A 21,416-nucleotide genomic window follows, 5' to 3' on the forward strand; every position below is an offset into this window, starting at 1 on the left:
AACAAATAATATATAATATATAGATATATTAAAAAATCTAACATGCATACTGTGGAACCTCGATGTAATGATTTTTTTAAAATCCCTTGAGTTAGTCACAGAATTTAATGAAAAATATAGCTCTATCTGTAACAAACAGATAATGTAAATATTTAAATAATGATATGTTTATTATTTCTCATACCACAAATAATAGTCATTTTAATGAACTTGAATTCCATAAGTGCTTGCACTTTAATATTACAAATTTTTAGCCATCTGAGGTTTATAATAAAAATTCCTCCTTATAACAATTCTTTTTTTTTTAAACTCTAGAGATTTTGTATGCCAAGGATCCACTGTATTAATTTGAAAAGAGAGGGTTAATAAAAATAAAACAAATACCCTTTAGTAGCAAAATTGGTCCACAACTTAACCATCCTATAAGCTATAGTCATTTCAACCTCATTAAGACTTCCTGAATCCATTGGAAAAAGGTAAACTAAATCATCTGAATGAGCTACACCTAAAAATTGAAGCAGATGTTATCCATCTTTAGTTTTTCTTTTTATAGTAGATGAAATCACTTAAATACATTAAATAAACTTTGAAAATGTGTACAAAACAAACAATTTGTATTAGTTTTAGTTTTTATCATTGACATAATTATAACTCAATTAGTAAAACAAAATAACTTAGATAACTATAGTATATAGTAAATTTTTAACATGCAATTTACATTAATTTATTTTTTAATTTGAACATAATTTTTTAAATATTTTTATGTATACTCACCCCCTGAAAATGGATAATCAACAACTTCTCCATAACCGAATTTAGTTAAATGTCCTAGAAAATTAAAGGAATACAGATATGTCGGAGCTCTTGAAAATTGCTTTTTAGCCACTTGAAGTATACATGATTTCAGTAAAGTCATACCACATAACTATAAAAAAAAAAAAAATTACTTTTAAGTTATATTAAATTACAAGCAAAAGTGAAATAAGTCTTAAATTATTTATATTAAGTTTGATTAGTAGAAAGAATAAGTAATTATAGAATTGAGATAGTTGATCACGCCTGTTCAGTGAAAACTCTGGTTGTTAACTTTAGTCAGAAGAGAAAGTCTATTCAATTCTAGCTAGTTGAATTTTATTCTATGAAAAAGTGTAATAAATATTGTTATAGAGTAGTTTAATATCTTGTTTACTCACAGAAATAGCTTCATACTTAAATAATATGATTTATAATTTAAACATATTTAAATAATATGTTTTAATATTTACATTTGCAAATATTATTTAATAAAGTCTATTTTTATTTTTTTATATAAAATTGTTCCTGTCAAGCTTAGTGTTGTTTTGTTTAGTGTTGTTCACAATATATATTTTTTTAATTATATGTAGTTGAATATAAATCATTAAAAATTTATTAATTAAAAAATCATGAAAATAAATTCTATCAGTCCTCTTTCTAAAGAACCTTTATTGTTTAAATCAGAAAATGCCTATGATAGCTCTACAAACCCAATTAAAACAATCAACTCTAGCATGTTTCTTTAATCTAATCAAATGAAGTAATTTCATAAAATAAAATTTTTAAAAATATCACTAATATTTTTAAAAGACGATCCTCCTTTCTCCACTAGAATGATACAATTTTATTTCTTACTATGTTAGCTGGAGTATAAGAAACTACAATGAACATTTGGTACATTTCACATGATAGATGGGTACTAAAAAAAAACTAACATCAATTAGTCCAGGTGTCATAGCCTCAAAATTCCCAAGTTGGTCCATCGAAAAAAATTTATATGTGAATATATCCGTCAAGGAACCAGTAGTATCAATAATTCCTGAAATAGAACAATTATACAGTAGAAATTTAATAAAAATATAATTGAGTATAACTAAGTATAAAAATAATGCAACTGTTTTGGGCCAATATGTCTGATTTAATAATCATAAACTAGTTTGACTATTCTTAAAGTTATATGCTTAATTTCTGTTGGTTTGTCATGTTCATTCATGTATGAAATGATAATTTGAAAGAAGTCTGTATCATATGTAATCCTTCTTAAAAATAAATAAGGAGAAATTCTTTTTAAATCAGAAAGAACTAAAAAATATTTACTCATTTCAACTATCAAAACTAAAACAGGCATTGTGCCATAACTAACCGATTTCTGCCCAATGAATGAAATCCCAATTTTTTTATTTTCTAATGAAAACAAGTTTCTGGTATCCTGAACTATGTATGATAATTGATAACTTCATTACAAGTACTCCAGATTCATAGAGAAAAATATATTTTTACAATGTAGGGCAGAAGGAATTACTCAGGCTGATGTAGAGATATTTCCTATTATGCTGTTCTATACCACCATTTCACTAATAAGCATAACATCAGTTCACACTTTTAGTACAAGTGGTTTTAGCTAGCCAACAATTGTAGCCACAGTCAACATAGTGTTATTTTGCCAATATTTTATTGTTCATATCAAAGCAGTCAAAATATGACCACTTCTTTTTATTCTGAATCCTTTGTTTTGAATCTGGTAATAGACATACTACAATCATATCTTCGAGGACTGTGCCAATCATGAAAAAGCCTCTCTTACCCAAAACATATAAGAAGTGTGATGGTATGTTCAGAAGTTTACAAATGATTATAGTTTATGTTGCTTAGATGAATCCATAAAATGTAGTAGATTTTGTCAGACCAACACTAGGGCTATATTAATTTTTGAGAGTATTGTATTTGTCTTTTGCTACAGCAGAAGGTTTGGACTGGTACAAATACTCAGTTTGGCCCCTTGGTCAACCTGGACCCAGGCAGGGGTGCCATCTGAAGGTATACTTGCCGCTTTAAGAATTATAAAAAAATATGTAATGAGATAAATTAAGTTTAACCTATTTCATTCAAAATGACAATTTTGTCATGAGGCACCAAATGTCCAAGTCCTATATGGCAAATATCCTCCAACTGTAGCCAAAAACTGAAACAAATGTTTCAAAAAATTGCATAATACCCATAAATCATAAAGGTCAGGTGAAAAGATATATTTTTGTCAATAATATTGGGAAGATGAATATAAAATAAAGAAACAGTAAAATAATTATTTTTGAGTTTAGGAAAAATGTGTTGAAATTAATGTTACATTTTTTACAATATTGAGCACTATTCTATCTAGACACTATTTACAATATTACTTCGGATTTGCTGTTTTTTTGGACAACGTCCATACCAAACAAACTATAAAAACTCAAAGAACTTTACTAAAGTTCTTGAAAGGATATACTTTAAAGAATGACAACATTTCCTTGAAAGTTAAATTATTTTACTGATTTCAAAATATATATAGAATACGTTTAAATTTATAATTAGAGGTTAGAAACAGTTTACAAAAAATTAGTGTAGTAGAGGTTACAAAAATTTATTACATAATGACTTAGTAATAAAACTTTCTAAAATTACAATAAACCAATAAATAAATAATTTTTTCCAGTTTGTTCTATTCAAGCTATTTTATTGTGACTGATTTTAAAGAATAAAAAACAGAATGGTTTCAACTAAAATCCTGCTGCATTTTATTATAAATACCCCAATACTTTTTTTCAGAAATTCTAGCTGGAAAATTAAAAATACAAAATAAAATACCACTAAATAGAAGAATAGTGTTCACCAACTCATTTTTGAGGAATTCAGTATTGTTCATAAATATATTACTTTCTGCCAAGAAATCATATACATCTGGAAAAGAATATGAAAAATATTAAGCCTAGAGAATAAAATATGAAAAGACATTAGTAAAAAATACTGTAATTATAATATAATCAATAACATTATTAAAGAAGTATGTGATTTATTCATTGATACATTGAAATAACAAACCTAAATTAAACAAACCTGATGTAAACTAGAACATATATATATATATAGGTATGATATAGTTATATTATTGAATTACTTTGCTGTAAAATTCAGTAAACTGGAAGTAAGACCACAGCCAGGATGAATCCAGGCTTGGCCAATAAATAATCCAGTGGCTTATATATTGGGATTAGTCAATCCCTCTGATTATTTTATTTGTTCTATTTTTGTCAAAAATATTAGTTAAATAGTGATTGATTTTTATTATGAAAGTCCAAGAATTTTGTTCTCACCTGGTCCTTCCTGAGAGCAGGCCTAACTAGGAGTGAGTGCTGTTTCAATAAGACAACTATGTACAATTAAATTAAAATGTAAAGTGTCATTAATAGCAACAAGTAACATTCACATCAAATTTTCTTAGAGTTTTATTTTGAAGTGAGGAACAGTTGGCCAAGTGATAAAAACAAAGTCTTAATTTCAATTCAACAGCCGTCAGTTTCTAATTTCAGGTAATTAATTCAATTTTTATCCAATAAGTTTAAACAAAAGCCCTTCAACCTCACCAACATAATTGTTTTTAAAAATGTTGATAAAAATTTTTCCTTTGTTTGTAGAATAGATCTTCAAGTATCAAATAAGTAATACACTATTCTCTCTAATGAATAATTAATTTTGTGAAATTAAGCTTTGATTATACTATCAAAAGTAATTTGTTACCTATTTAACTTAAGCAACCACTTCCACAAAAACCTCCATGAGTGAAAAAGTTGTGCAGGGTCAAAGAATGCCAAAGAAAGTCTTGAATAGCTGTCACCAGTAAACAGTACTGTTGAAGAAACCTAAGTAATGTACTGCTTATACTTTTGAATGGTAATTATATTTTATTATTTCTAGATTACATCTGTAAAATCTCACAAAAGAATTTCTCTGAGACATGTAGTTGTAGTCGGCACAAGAGGACCATGGAAAGGTACTAGTTAATTTTTTAAAGGGCAGGTTTAACCGTAATACGTTCCTATGGATTCCATAAACATAATTACATTAAAAATTATTGATTATTTCATAATATGGATGGAAAGATGGAAAACGTCTTCACGAAAAAAAATTTAAATTGTGGTTAGAAAAAGGTTACTTTGAATTTTTAATCATTATAGAAGAGGACCTCGTTTTAACGTCAAGGATGCATCAAGCTCAGATTCTCCTTTTACAGCAACTGAGATGGAAAGAATTTTAGAAACCCACATTTCCAAGCAAACAAATTTTTATACAAAGGAAGAAGAGATTACCATTTATATTGATTAGAAATCAACTAAATTAACTCATATTTATTAAGAAAAAAGAGCTTGAAGAGCAAAGAATTGTATTTATCCATCATAAGATAATTTGCAAAAAGTAAAAAGAGGCTATTGCCCATCCATAGAGTATATGAAGATAGATGATATTAAAGCAAAAATGTCATTGCGAAAATGACGAAATTTTAGATCATAAGGCATATCGAATCTTATAAGGACATTAGCTCATAATTATTATTAATTTGATAGATACAGGACTAAATAAGTACACTCTAATTAGTAAGTGGAGGTCCAATAGGAGTGGAGGCCACAAGCATTATAAGCAAAAGTTTCGATCATATCTGGAGATACAGATTTTGTTTGTTACAGAAAGAGTTGTTACTTTTTTGTTTTTGCCAACAAAGTTGAGCTATAAAAATGTTGACATAAAGGATATTGTGACCTGGAAAAATCCAGCACCTGTGAGAATATGGTTATGTCAACTTTTGAAGTTTATGTTTATCACAGTAACCCCTGGAATAATACAAAAAGAATCCGACCTAGTTTTAACTGAATTCATTTATATAAAATCACCAAATGCTATAATCAATAATCAAAATAAAAAACAAACTATTATTAGCCATGGTTAATGGGAAAGTGTGAAACATTTTGACCCACAGAAAAGTGTATAATTTTCAGAAACATGCCTAAAAATCTTAATTCAGAAGATTTAAGAACACCTGTTAGCAATAAAACAAAAGAACCTTATAGCTTTATAGGTATATTCACACTTTATGTATGGATCTGAACTTTCGCTTATCTCTTGCATCTAAAGTACTGACTTCATTTGTAAAAATTTTAAGTCCAAAAAATGAAAAAGAAGCTCAAAACCTGAATTCAACGATTCAGGTTGGAGCTAGGTCTAATCATAAATGTACCAAAACAAGGAAGTAATTCTAAAAACGATGGAAATACTACTCAAAAATTTTTCAGTTCCCAAATTACCGGCATTGATAAACAATTAATAAAGCAATTTGGTGTAATTTTAAGTTCGCTCTCAAGAGGTTACAACATTTTTATTGAAGCATATCTATGCCAGAGATGATAGGACAGTATTTATGAACCATTATTTTTGGTATGCTTTGGCAGTAACAGTTGATAAAATTCTAGATCATTACTAAAATCATTAAGCATATTCCATTACCAATTGAACGGTTGACAGAAGACGTTTAAGAGGCGAGACATAAAGATTTCAGAATTATCCATGAACATCATAGTAATAATGCACAGCTTACTGCTACAAATGAAGACTTACTAACAATGCTTCTAATTACTTCCAAACCGATAACCAGGAAACACAAAAAAAAAAAAAATTGCGAGATTTAGGAGATAAAGTAAAGAGTATTTAAGTATCCGCAACAAAATGTTATATTGAATGATGTATGTGGTATCATCACATTGCTGTTGTGCTTGAATAGTGACACATCTGACATAACAATTTTTTTTAAATTTTGTTTGAGGTATTCCATAGATTGTACAGTAGATTAGATTTAATTTGTTAAAACCCTAAAAGCTTTAGGTGAGTCTGTAGGATGATTTGAGCAAAGAAAGTAACCACAGTCTACAGTACTATCTTTGGAATACTGTCAAATTCTATAAAAACATCAAAAGTTTTTGTGAGATGTCCATTATTCAAACAAGTGGTCGGAATAAATTATTGTAAATATAGGCTTTCTTTGTTTGAGAATTTTATTTATTTATCAGTTTAAATATTTAATAATTAATAGAAAAAAATGGATAAGTTACTATTATAATTTTTATATTTAGATTTTTGTATTTTAATAAAATTCATAATTCTGAGCACATGGATATGGTTTAATATTTAGATTGGGACATGTGTTTAAGATAAAACTAGCCATATACTTAATTGCTGACCTCTTATTTTCTCTAATAATTAAATCCTGCTAGTTCGGCCATTCAGCCCACTGTGAGAGAATTCAGGGATATTTTTCTCTTATGCTAGTTAAGGTAAAACAATTTTCCATTTATCTTCTGGTAGCCCTGTAGATCTGTGATTTTTTTTGCCATTTGTTGATAACATGTTAAAATCACAAATCCACGAACTAATTATCAATATAGCCTTATGACAAACTACTAATGTATATAAAATAAATAAAGCAAATAAAAACAAAATATAAAACAAGACTACAAAAATGCCTGACTCCAGAGATAAATTATTTGTGCAAAGTGGGAACTTTTATTACGATTCTGTATATAAGGGCTCGAAAATATGTATAAGATTCAGGAATATAGATACGAGAATTAAAACATATTATGTTATTAAATGAAATTTTAGGTATTGATGTATGATATTTCTAGATCTTGGAGGCCTTTTCCAACCCTCAGGCCATTACTTTGATACCACTTCAACAGGACATTACGAATTCCCTTATATCAGATTTGATCCAATAGGATGCTCAGGAAATTTCCTAGGTTAGGTTTAAAGCTAAAGTTAGGTTTTAGTAAAGGTACCCTCACATTGCAACTGAGGTGGGTTAGGGGTCTAAGAAAGAAAATGTATTTAAAAAAAAATATTGAAAGAATATAGTCCAGATGAAGGTCAAAAAAAGGGATTTGAGCACTTTTATATTATATATTTTTTTTGATAATTCCAGATAATGAAGTTTTTTTTTTAGAATCATTCATAATACTCATCTAATCAAACTTACAGAATAGAGTAAAAAATAAGACTTACTTCCAAGAAAGAATGTACCCTCATGTTTGGTCATTCCTACCATTGTTGGTATGTGTTGAAAGTCTCCTTTTTTATAGCTATCTTTAGGATGCTCCACAAGAAATTTTTTGGAACCTGCTGTTTGAACAACGGCATGATTCCCACCCAACTTGCCATTAACCACCATTCTGTCTTGTACAATCACACTTCTCTACAGTATGGAAAGAAAAGCTTTATATTAGTGGAAACTGAAAAAAACAATAACTAAAAATCCTCAGATTAGAGAATTTATCTTTTGAACAGTTAATCAACATACTAGTCAAAATAATTGTTTAATTTAATCATTGAAAAGTAACAAACACTTCAATAAACGAATTTTAAACATTCACAAGAGGTAAATCAGAGGTATATATTGGATACCTATGGATATAGAGGCTCTGGACCCAGGCCTATAGGGCCTTAGGGTAAAGATATCATTGACATTAAGTCATGGGAAAGAATAATAAATTTAATAGTTACAAGATATTTTTGGTGAGCCTGAAGAATATCATAAGCAGTTTTATTACGAAGGCAAGTAGCCAGCTCTTGATCAGTTCCATTACAATTAGCAAATTTGGAAATGCCTCTAGCGGTAGCCACAGGGTTTAAGTCTACAGCCCAATCACAAATTGCTGATCCACTCTGTACTATACCATGATGAAAAAGCTCTGAAAGAGAAGTAAATGATTAGGTATTTCACTAGTTTCTATATAAAATATGTAAAACAAAACAAAACAAAAAAAATTGAAATGTTTTTTTAAAAAATGAAATAACAATAATCACTCAAAATTGATATATGAAAAGTCATTGTTCATTAAAAATACTTCTGACTGAATATTGAAACAAATTAGATTTAATGCTGATATCTTTTTCAAAGCTGTAGAGCTTGACAGGAAAATCACCATGACCATTAACAGATTTTGGAAACCTAATAGTCTGGGAGGACCTCATTTGTTGCCATTGGGTAATAATTTCCAATCAAAATGGCTCAACAGCAGGGAATAATGGAAAACTTATGCAATATTGCCTTCAGTTGATTTGGATTCTATAATCCTAATTTGAAGTATTTCTGAACCTTCCCTAATACAATTTCTTGCAGGAGGTTGGCAGGTACTCCTATTGCTAAGACCTGCACTGATGCATAAGGCAGTATCATGGAGGCTTTGTTGACCTTCAGGAGAGCCGTTCTTTGTATTGAGACCAACCTTTTTTTTTTCCATTGAGATAGTTTTCGACATCACAAATGGGAAGAACACATCCAGCACCACACCTTTGTATATTGTCATTGCTTTTGGATATCTGAAGCCCAAAAAATACCTTCACCTATGGCACTCACCTATTCAAATAGGCCCTTCCATTGCTTGTGCTATTCTAATTCTCAGATAATCCAAGTGAGGGATCATTAGGGCCATTTGTGGCTGAGGAAGTTGAACCATCAGCCTCGAAACTTGTTCCTATATGGTCTGGAAGGGTCTACTTCTATTTCCCAAAGGTCTCACAGAATGAAATCTTGACTCTTCCACCATGGTTAGAATAAGTTGGTAACCTGTAGATAACCATTTCCCCTCCCTCCTTATTGGTGCTATGTGTGCTGCAGGAGGTTTTCCTGAACCCCAAGGCTTGATTCCAAATTAGTAATTATCTGCTATAGATGGATTCAAATCCAGGCCTGGGTGTTAGTAGCACAGTGCCTCACTCACTGAGCTGTCTTGCTAGGCCAGTTTCTTCTCCTAGTACCATGTTATCACAAAATCCACTTGCTCTTTTATGCCGGCTCTGCTGTTGGTGACCAAACAGAAGCCAAATGGTACAAATGGCTGTGAAAGGCTTGTAGTGACATGCTGCCTGCAGGTTGAGACTGTATCTATTACAGCCACTGAAACCGTTATTGTTTACAGCCAAGATGAAGAGCTCCAGTTCGTTTCACCTGGGAGCATCACCTATGTATTCTCAAGCCATTTATTGTGTTCATTTATTCAGTAAAATGTAAATAATTTTATAATGTTATATGTAAACATGTAATTAGTACTATATACCTAAATATGTTGATTTAATTAATAAAATTTGCCAAAAAGAATATAATGAATCACAAATAAGTAAGTTCAAACAGGTGGTGCCTCTCACTGGCCATTGTATTGTTAGTAGAATCAATACCCCACTGATGGTGCTGGACCAGTACCTTCTTGGAACAGTAAATAAGATGTTCAGTATATTCTTCCAACTCATGTTGTTGATATGAAGAGTCTTATTTCATGCTAGTTTCCTATTGGTCACCTCCTTCTTCCTCTACCTTTTATCTTCTTGTAGGACCTGGTGGCTAGCTACCCGCCAGGCCTACATGCCTCCTCTGTATCAACAAGAATAGCAGCTGGTAGAACGAAGTTACCTTCCTGCATGGCCTGATGGCTGGCTACCCTCAGGGCTTGTATACCTCTGTAGCAATCAGCGAGCAAGAAGTGCCGCCGCAACCCGCTAGGGCTCAGCACTACAAGCGTCTAAGAAGCTAAGCCAATTGTATATAATCTTATTATTATAAAAATACAATATCTTGTTCAAATGTATATATGTTAATATGTAATGTGTAATAATGTTATTTATAAAGTAAAAAAAAATATTGAGCAAAAAGAGTCTACGGAACTATCTCAAGTAGAGTTGAAAGAGTGAACCCTCAGTGATAACCGATCACCTAGACCTCCTCTACCCGAGTCAGTGTCCAGGGCTCATTGCCTGGCAGGGCCCTTCCTTTCTTACCTATTCTAATACCAGACAACCCCGACACCTCCTTCATACTTACAGGAATAGTACCCAGCCCTTCCTTTCTTACCTATTCTAAGACCAGACAACCCCCGACACCTCCTTCATACTTACAGAAATAGTACATGGTAGAATGAGGTTACCATCCTTAGAGAAATTAAGGCTGTCACCTTGTAAGTCTCATCCTGTCTATTCACCTCATAATCAACTACCTTACACAATTGAACACGCATTGTCAAGCCTTCTGGTCAAGAGTACCTAATATTATCTATTACAATCAGATATAACATAACCACCTCGACAGGCTATTCCATAGAAAGTTTCTTTTGTGTTTTGGTTAGGCTTTGTACCTAAATTCTGAAGTGCCAATATAGTTTCAACTGTGGATTTGTATTGGAGACATGTCTCGAAATAAAAGTTATTTTTAATTACACTTTCTAAATTGATGCTCTAAGATTTAGAAAATTTTTCACATCTTCCTAATGTGGTATTTACCTTTCTTTAATCATGTCAGCTATTTATTTTTTTTAGGCTTCACTATAAATATATAAAAAAAACCTCTCGTAATTTTCAACATTTTATAGTGCCTCCTTTCAAAATCAAAATAAGCACTTTTATATCTATTATGAAAGAAAAATCTCCATCCCTTTTTAGAGATATGCTGAATATTAGAAAGCTACACTTTCTACCACTTCAAACTGCTTGCAGTATAAGAGTGTAGTACTCATGGGGATAGGGAACAACCATATTGCACAAAGTATTATAGAAACCAATTGAATTAGTTAAATTATTAATCTTCAGTATCATTTTCAATTGGGAAAATTTTTACAGTAATGATAAGAATCTTTTTTAAATTTCATATACCTTTGAAACTTTGAAAGTATTGTTACATACATCCTTGTAACTAGATGAAAATCGTTCTTAGTTTAATGAATCTAAATGTCATTAGAAATAAACAACTAATATAAAATTCATCCAAAAGTAATAAAAAATCTATTAACATAAATTAGCAAACGAAAGTAAATTCAACAGAGGGCCAATGATGCTACAAAATTATTAGGAAAGAAGATCTTTAGCATGAGTTATTGCACAAAAATTACAATAACCGAAATAAGTATGAATTAAATTATGTACAATGCTTTTTGATGAAAATTTGCATCCACACAAGTTATTTCATAACACATAGTCAACTGAATCAAATTTAATGAAGATAAAAAATTTAATATAATATACTGTTTTACTAAAAATCATGCATCAATAATTAATCATTAAAGGTACTTTGGAGTAATACTTTTCCCCTTAGTAAGTGGACTAGCCATGAGAAGGGAGACAGCTGCACCTCCGGAACTCTGTCCGAAAATTGTAACTTTATGAGGATCACCACAGAATGAAACAATGTGTTTCTGAACCCACTCCAGTGCTAACACCATATCAAGAAGACCCATATTTCCAGATATATCATCATTTTGGAATGACAAAAAACCTGTAAAACAAAGATAAATTTGTAAATAAAGTATAGGTAATAATATAAATTCAAGTATTTTTTAAACATATGCATTCTGATATTATTAATTTATCCAAATAAATACTAATTACTGTAAAGTATAGATCAGTGAATGATAACTTAAAGATCATATCAGTAATATATTTCTGAATACATATTTTCTATAATCAATGTTTTCCAGTTTTGTGATTACCCAATGGGCCCAATCGGTATTGAGTTACAACAAGGACAACATCCTGTTCAAGAAGATAATTTGGCCTGAAACTGTGTGCTGAACCAATTAGAAATGAGCCTCCATGAATAAAAAACATCACAGGCATCAGCTCACTGCAAATTCCAGGAAACTGGAACAGAAGTTTATTTGAAATTTAAATTTTTAAAAGTTGTTGCTGTTTTAATTTGAAGTTTATCAACAGATTACAAAGAGATAAACAACACTTAAGTCTATTTCAATTGAATTACATCATGGTTACAATAGTAGAAAAAATTAGTATGTATAAACTCTTTAAAAAGAACTCTTCAAGTTAACAGTGTTAACTTAAAGAGTTCTGGAACTAATTATTAGAAATCTACTACAAACATAGGTTAAATAGTTATTCTGCTATAAATTTCACATTTCCTGTCATTTTTCAAACCCAGACACCAAACTAACGATGAAAAGAGGGCACAGTCCACAGTTGCCTTAATTAAAGCACTATGATGAATAGTTTAGATCAGTTATCCTGTTACATTTGGTTAAAAAAAAGCTTGCTCATTTTACCTAGAAACAAGATAAGGAGTACATATAGTAGTACAAGTGAAGTAGAGAATTTAAAAAATAAACTAAATCATTAATTCTTTTTTTTAAATCAACAGTTTTGGTACAAAATTATCAGAGGGTAAAATAAATTGTTCTACCTTATGAGAATCTAGTACCAATACTGTTAATTAAAAAAAAATGATAATAAAATTAGCTGACTTTGGAATTCTATACATGGTATAACAGTTTATTATTCAGTTACCAACATAAATGTGTTTTAGAATTTTTTTTCTGTAATTTATCCTGAGTAACATCCTTGATCAATCCCCCTTAAATTAAGGCCCAAAGTAGAGTTTTTGTACATTCACAGACAATTTTTCTTTCCCCACTTGCAGTTGTTTATATTTTATCTTTAAAGTCAGGAGTCCTCTTACATAGACAAATTATATTTTAAAAAATACTCCAGTGTTCCTTCCGATGAATACTACTCTACAAACAGAAATTTCATCAATACAGCATTATAGGATCAAGGATATTGAATTCAAATTTCTGTCCCTCTGTCAATGTTGCAAGTTTCCCTTTTACCAGAAGAAGTAATAACAACTTGTATTTTTGATTTGTCCATGATGAAGAGATCACAAATTCTAATCATTTTGAATAATGATGGAGTAAGAAAACAAAATTCAAACAACAACAACTGATACATGAGCTATAATAGAACTGGAGTATTAAAAAAAGATAGAACCTTCCCTTCCACCACCATGATGATTAGGTATGAGTTCTTAGTTAATACTTAAAATTAATTTTAAATTTTAGGAATTTATTAATTTGTTGGACAATTGCCTTAATTAGTTTTCCCCATCAAGTACAGACTGCAATCTTTTAATGCCCCAAGTTGGCATTTTTCTGTTTTCACGATCATCTTCAAATGTTAAATTTTTTTTCCAATTTAGAAATCAAGTATCAAGTAGGATTGGACTTACCTGATTTGTGTATACATTTAAATAAAGACAATCTTCAATGTTATCATCTTCTTGCTTTATGATTTCCTTTCCAAAGGTTTGCGGACATTGTCGTTTAAAATGAGTAGCATTGAGAACTCCTGTCCAGGGATCTGCCGGTTCAGGAGGCTAAATAATGATTAATTTTATGGATTAAATTGGCTAAATTAACAAAAAATTATAATAATTTATAATTAATATGTTATAAATAAATATATTTTTCTTTTATTTATGAACTAAAACCATGAATATCATAAGAAAAACATCTAAATATAATCTAAAAAAAAAATAAAAATATAATCAAATTACTAAATTAAAAATAATTAGAAAATAATATAATAATAACTCTTAGAAATACAAACATATAATTAAACATATGAAAATAATGTTATTATGTAACTAGATTCCTATATGGTGCTATTTAAAAAAGTAAATATTTTAAAAATTTTAATTGTAAATAATTTCAAATTATTTTTATATTGTTCTTTATCTCAGGCCAAAATTAAACTTATTAATGAGAGAAGCTTTTGATAATACAACTTAAATTAATTATTAATGAAAATAAAAATATTTGTGTGGTTATTCATAATTGTACTTGAAATCTGAGAGATTAATTGATATTTATGCAATTATTTATAAATATATTACTAATAAGAACTGAGAAAACAAAAATAAAATAAAATAATAATCGGCAGATTTTAAATCTCACCAATAAAAAAAAAATCTCTAGAAGTAAGATGCTAATTCGTACAGAACGTTAAAGACGACCTCGCTTCAGATTTCAATCGATGTTTATCTACATCGCATCAAACTAAAATATTGTAAAAGGAGGAAGGTCTACCGTCTTCAGACACTGGCGAATTCAGTTCCGATAAGATTGTATGAATGTATAACCTAATTTTTATTTTCTATAATTTATATCTTAGAATTAATAAGCAAATAAAATTTAGGTTTATTATTAGACTTTACCAACTATTAGTGAACATTATCATTTAACGTTAAAGCTAGAATGTTTCTTGAAACCATGAATGGCCATCAGTTCTGTTCAATCTACTAGAGTTAGAAGTACTTCTTCCGCTACATTAAATATTTCTTTAGACTCTTTTTCAGACTTCCAATCATTTGTAGAGTTTAATATTGTGTTCAAAATGATGTTGATCTTTGGAAATTGTTTTTTCACTCTGATCAGAAGTGCCAAATTCATCTTTTGCTAAATTCTACCAGCACATATTCTTATTATTTAACTGACGCTCTTTCAAAATTGAGTTATTCTTTCTTTTTATCCAACCTCCATGCACATATACCTATCATCAATAATCAGTGGCACAGAACGTGTTGTAGCCTGTCGATACATGATGGCGCTTTTTTCTGTATACTACCTCGTCAGCATTCCAGATTCTGTTTAAAATTTTACTACTTGAAATTATTTAGTTCATGAGAAGGAAAAAAACTTTGTCTGCTTATACAAGGCAACTAAAAGTCATCGACTTTTCAAATTCAAAAATTATAATTTTAGATTTTGAAATTTACACACAACAGGCCAAAAATGAACGATTGCCTTGCTAGTCTATGTCACAGATGCTGTTCAAAATTCCTATTTTCGCCTCAGGAAAATGTCTTATTTTTATACTGAATAAAATTTGTATTCTGTTAAAATTATTTTTCAGAATGATTTCGTCTTTTTTATTCAAATAATTTTATTTGACAGTTGGCAGAGAATCATTTTAGCCTGTTGTGTAGCACAAGTACAGTTAAAATGTAAAATAAATGTTGGTTGTTAAAACCACTATCCAACTTGACTCTCTCCCGATTTCAGGTAGAGGTGAGAATCACCAAATGAATCACTTATTCATTCATGTCATAATCATCAATCGTTATTATCAATCACGTATCACACAGAGTACGACTTTTTCAAAATAATCGATTCTCGATTCACTTACTACAAAGAACTACTACGCATCCCTACAAAGAACTACTACACAGAAAGAAAAAAACATAAGATAAAATTTATAGAATTGATTAATTCTTAAAAGAGAATAATAATAACTAATTATAGACGACAATAGTTCTAGACAATTGAACGATTATGAGATACCATCAACCAAATAGATGCATTATCTTTGAAAGCATGTGGTATTGCCATTGCCCTGGGACCGTATCAACAGTACCATATTATTCTCCACAACCCTGATAACCTTTCCACGAGAAGATAAATCAAAGATTGATAGATAAAGATATGTTCGATTGAGCATCACATATAATGAATGATATGCATTTTTCTTTCTTAACTATTGCTGAAGATAGAATAAAGACGCCAAAAGCATTCAAAATTTAATTATGACATCAGAAAAAGCTACCCGTGAAATACCGAAATAGCATTTTGCACCCAAAGAAAGTTGTTACAGGCTGAACCAAGACATTTATAATTAGAAACACCAGTTTGTAGTTTTTGTTTACGTTCAATAAATAAACGTGCGATCGTTGGACCTTCTAAAACGGTGAATTTCAAAGGTGACTATAGCCACTTTTATGTTATTAGTTTTATAGTTTGTTGCTGTTTTTTTAAAAACTTTTATATTGATTTTCCAATCAATCACAATATACACGGTCAACTGTTTGAGGAAAATTCTTTATAATTTTATACTTAAGGATCGAATGGTAACAAAAATCAAGAATCAAATTTGCCAGTAAAAAAAAAAAATAATAATAATAATCGCTAATAACTATTAAAAAAAGTTATACAAATTTTGAGTATTTGGGTGTAAATTGAATAATTTGCAAGTACTTGCAATTTATTTTAAGAAAAGCCAGGCTATAATTTAATCACACTTCAATAGTAATGTTCGGCCATGAGAATAGTCCAAAATACCGAATTTCATCTCATTTATGCTTAAGGGCACCTCCAGACAGATATTATTTGCAGTGTCGGACAACGCATGAGACTATTGTACGATAATACGACAAAGAGCTACAAATTGTTACACAATAGTTTATTATTTGAATGGGTCATTTATTATGCATATATACAAATACACATAGTATTTTACACTGTAGCCGTGGTCAACTCTGTGGGTTCTGGAGCCCTCCAGGTTCCACCCAGCCTCCTTAATTAGGTACCCTTAATTGGGTAAAAATCTTATGACCACAAATTTTTATTTATCCTTAGTTATATGTTTATCGTTTATAGTTGCCCACGCTCAGCGGAGAAGGGGGTGAGTTATGGGAAAATAATAAAAAATAAATAAATATAATCGCAAAAGGAAAAAAAAGACAAAACAATAAAGAATTACTCCTTAGGTGCCACGCTATTTTTTCTTGGAAATAACGAAAACCCCGAAGCATTATGCCCACAATATTACTAAAATATATCCCTATATAAACAATTATTGAATTATGTCCACTGGCGAATACCTTTACATGTAGATAACGGAAAACCTAGGAGTGTTACCCAACTGTTGAATTATCGTAATATTCCGTGAACAACAAAAAAAAAAAAAATAAGTAAATTAACAAGTTGAAAGCAGAGAAAGAACAGCAGAACTATATGTACAAAAGTTTAATAATAAGAAGAAATATATGTACACAGAATGAAAAAGAAAAAAAAAGAATACTTATCAATTAATAAAACAATTAAAACTTATAGGTTGACTTAACCTTAAGTTAAATACTTAACCTTAATAACTATATTTACATTATTATCCAAAAGAGTATAAAAGTGAATATAAAATAAAAACAAAATAAAATTTAGTTCAAACCCCACGTAGTCCTTGGGTGCACTTCTGGCCGAACATAAGGTTGTCCGATATTTCCTTTCCGTCTCACCTTCCCCAGAAGTTTTAGGATGAAACCTGGTACAACTCTCTTATCCATGACGTGCTGAAGAAATTTCACTGCACTATATCCCCACTTCTTGTGTTAATCACCGTCCATTGAAGTAGAACACCATAATTTTGAAAAAACAAAACACATACCTTGATATTTCTCATACGGTGCTATTTCGGTTCAAACAGTAAAGACAGAGGGCCTTTAAACTATTACCACTTTACATTGAACAATCGTAACGTGTTCCAAAATCAAACTGTCACCATCACAAAACCAAAACCCACTCGTCTGAACATATCGCTCGTGTTTTGTTTTTCCCATGACACCTCTTGTCTCCTGAAGTGAACACGTATGGTCCCAAAATCAAAACTGTCGCCTTCACAAAAACAAAACCCATTCGTCTGAACATATCGCTCGTGTTTTGTTTTTCCCATGACACCTCTTGTCTACACCGATCTAGCCAGTGTTTTTATTTCACCACGACTACCGTAATACCCCTTGTCTACGCAGATATAGCCATGTTTTTCTTTCACCATGGCAACCGAAACAATCTGGCGGTGGAGTGTAACAGTCTGACCAAATCACCTCCTTGCACAACCGTTGGTCAAGTAACAGTACCTCTTTACAAAGTACTGAACCCCTTACCCTTCATGGGTTGTAGCGGTACAGATTTAAATTTTCAAATTAGAAAATTCTAAAAACTAAAAAAAATGTTTTTTACATACTTCTTCTTACCGATTTAGCAATAAGCCGGTAAGTCGGTAAAATAATTTAGTAGATTACTTAGCTAATATTGATCTTTGTAGATAATTTGATTGTCTATTAAATAAGCACAATAAGGTTTCCAGTATAGTTTTCGAATTATTATAAATAATAATAAAAAGTGAACAGGTTTCTATAAGGACCTAACCAAATACTTTTAAAAACATGGGTAAAAAGTTCAATGTTTGTTTAATATATGTGCCAAAAAGTTACTGTCTTTTGCTAATAATAATAATAGTCAAATTTCGATGATTTATGAGAAAATGTTATCATCTTTCAAATAGCAGCTGCAGTCAACAGAACACTCAAACTTACAGAGCAGCTGTAACCAGAATCGATAAGGATACCTCACAGAATATTATTCCTAACCTAAATGAAGTTAGAGCGAAGACTTTAGAATCAGTTGGACGGTTGACACTAAGAGTTATGGTTGGCGGAATGGATTGGTAAAGAGTTATGAAAAAGATATTAAACAATGAATTAAAAGATGGTTCAGGATCCGATTTTGCTAAATTGAAATAGACAAATATGTAAACAACTTCTGTGCGATCGGTATCATGCGCTAGATATGTTTTCCACAGACAATTTGTAGCCGTAGGAATTGAGGCGACACCTCATCAATCTTGTGTCACAGTGGCATGGTTCGAATCCGGCCTTGGGAAGTTAACTTTTGTTTCTTGGAGGTCTCATGGAATCGAAAACTTGATTCCTCTTCCTGCTCTTGTTAGAATTGGTCGGTCATCTGCAGAGTAATCACCTTAGGTCAGAAATGATCAGATAGGAGGTAAGCAGAAAAAAAAAATATTTTACACATTTATTGTAATATATAACTCTTAGGATTTTGAAAAAAAAAAGTCTCTAGGTTTGTTTCTTTATTTAAAAATATTTCTTCCAAAATGACGATAGCGAAAGATGTGAAATAGTGAAATAGATGAATATATTATGAAACTCGATCTACACTGGAAATGGGTTTTAGAATAATGTAGAACTCAAGTAATACTATTCAATAACGTTTTGCCAATGAAAAATGAAGAGGATATCACGGATCGACACTTATTCATAATATTAGTAAGTACAAAGGAAGAGCATAGGTATCATTCATCACAGACACGTAATGCATAAAATACAAGTTCATCAAAACTACTGCAACTTCCTCGAATATCAGATATCCTTTATATTCTCTTAGACAACATGAATATGTAAAATCCAATTAGCAAAGCCATCATAAACATAAATTAATATTTGCTCAAAGAAAAATTATTGAATCATTACCTATAAAATGCAGATTCCCCTAATATGTATTGGTTCACTGGTCTATCCCCAGGAGTAGAGGTCTAAAGAAGAACAGTAGAACCTTTTTAAATTCCCTCCAATGTTTATGTGCAGTGGAGTCCCTATTGTCCGAGATTCCATTAACCAGGAATTCTATCGGAGGCCTGCTCACGTGCCCGCCCACCTCCTCTCCCGTTTTCTTTCTTTTCTTTTTGTATTAAGGAAGAAAGAAAGAATTTGTTTACCCCAAGGTACCAATTCTCGAAATAGAGATCTGGTTTACTTAAAGCTAATTAGAAATTACAGCTAGAAACCGTCATGAAATAGTCTAAATTCAAAATAGAGTATAGGTTATTAAAAAAATTAAATTTAAAGTATTAAAAATTTCAGCAATTAAGATACTTAAAATTCATGCTTAGTTAAATTAAAAGAACAATTTATGATTGTTAGTATAATAATTTAAACCTTAACATGGTATTTTTAAATTAATTAGAGATCAACCAGAGAGGGAATCAAAACACACAGTAATAAACTTAAATTTCTCCAGGTTTATACACTACTGTTAAAAACGCGGCCTCAATACAAAAATAAAATATTAGGGGATACCCAATTGCGAAAATCATTTACTTAGGATGATAATGAATGGTAAAAACATTCTTCTAATATGTAAATCATAGTTTTCTTCTGAGCCATAGTAGCTATGAGAATTAAGGAGGTTCTAGGAACCCAACCACCTTCTAATGGCATATAATGATTCACCTACCCACAATGTGCAATAGTTACGTTTTTTCGTGTTTAAATTTCATTTTTGAATTATTCGCATACTTTTTCTCATTATCCGTTCCTTTCTCACTGATAGATTAGTCAAAGTAAACCACAGTGGTTCCTATTCATATCTCTTCTCTCACTCCGCAGGTGGTCCTCAAGGTAGTACTTAGGTCCCATTCTCTACACAGTTTATACAGCTGACATCCCAACTAATTCTAACACTATCCTCACCACTTACGCCGACGACACATGTGTGCTTGCAGTCAATAATAACCCTTTAATTGCATCCCAAACTCTCCAATCCCATATTGCAACACTCCAAGAATAATGCCGTAATTAGAGGATCAAAATACGAGTAAATCCCATCAAATCGCCTTTACTAATTACTTAATACTAATCAAAGTATTCTTTAATAACGTTGGTCTTACCCTTGTAGAACAGATCCGCTACCTTGGACTACATATGGACAAACGACTAACCTGGAATCCTCACACAAGACTGAAAAGAGTTACAGCACTTACTAGATAAACGATCTAAACTTCCAATTCATTACAAAAGACTAATTTACATGATAATTATAATGCCTATCTGGACATACAGAGTTGAGCTTTGGGGCTCCACTAAACCTTCGAATTCCTTTCGTATCCAATCCTTACAATCCAAAATTCTTCGTAAAATCCTCAATGCTCGTTAATTTGCCACAATTAAAATCATACATAAAGATCTTAATGTTTCCTATGTAACCGATCTAGCCCGAACCAGATATCACTCCTTCCATTATAAACTCCCTAACCACCCAAAACCACTAATTTATAACCATGCTTCCTCTGCCATTCCTGACAATCCTCCGAGGCGACAGAAAAGAAGATGTCCTCGAAACCTACTAATGTGGAAACAT

General features: G+C 30.8%; 1 protein-coding gene across 1 annotated transcript in view; it reads right to left on the bottom strand.

Annotated features, from left to right (window-relative positions):
- Window positions 1–384: 384 nt before the first annotated feature.
- LOC106683900 (juvenile hormone esterase) overlaps window positions 385–21,416 on the bottom strand; it is a gene marked incomplete at its 3' end in the record, with an annotated part of 46,250 nt that continues 25,218 nt past the window's right edge. The window contains 9 exon segments of the mRNA XM_067044896.1: window positions 385–505; window positions 775–925; window positions 1,731–1,834; window positions 3,640–3,732; window positions 7,879–8,068; window positions 8,377–8,564; window positions 11,942–12,133; window positions 12,348–12,498; window positions 13,877–14,023. Of these exon segments, the coding sequence (XP_066900997.1) occupies window positions 385–505; window positions 775–925; window positions 1,731–1,834; window positions 3,640–3,732; window positions 7,879–8,068; window positions 8,377–8,564; window positions 11,942–12,133; window positions 12,348–12,498; window positions 13,877–14,023 (1,337 nt within the window).

Source organism: Halyomorpha halys, unplaced genomic scaffold (genome assembly GCF_000696795.3).
Source record: "Halyomorpha halys isolate HHAL.00 unplaced genomic scaffold, Hhal_1.1 Scaffold526.1, whole genome shotgun sequence".
Classification (NCBI taxonomy): Eukaryota; Metazoa; Arthropoda; class Insecta; order Hemiptera; family Pentatomidae; genus Halyomorpha; species Halyomorpha halys.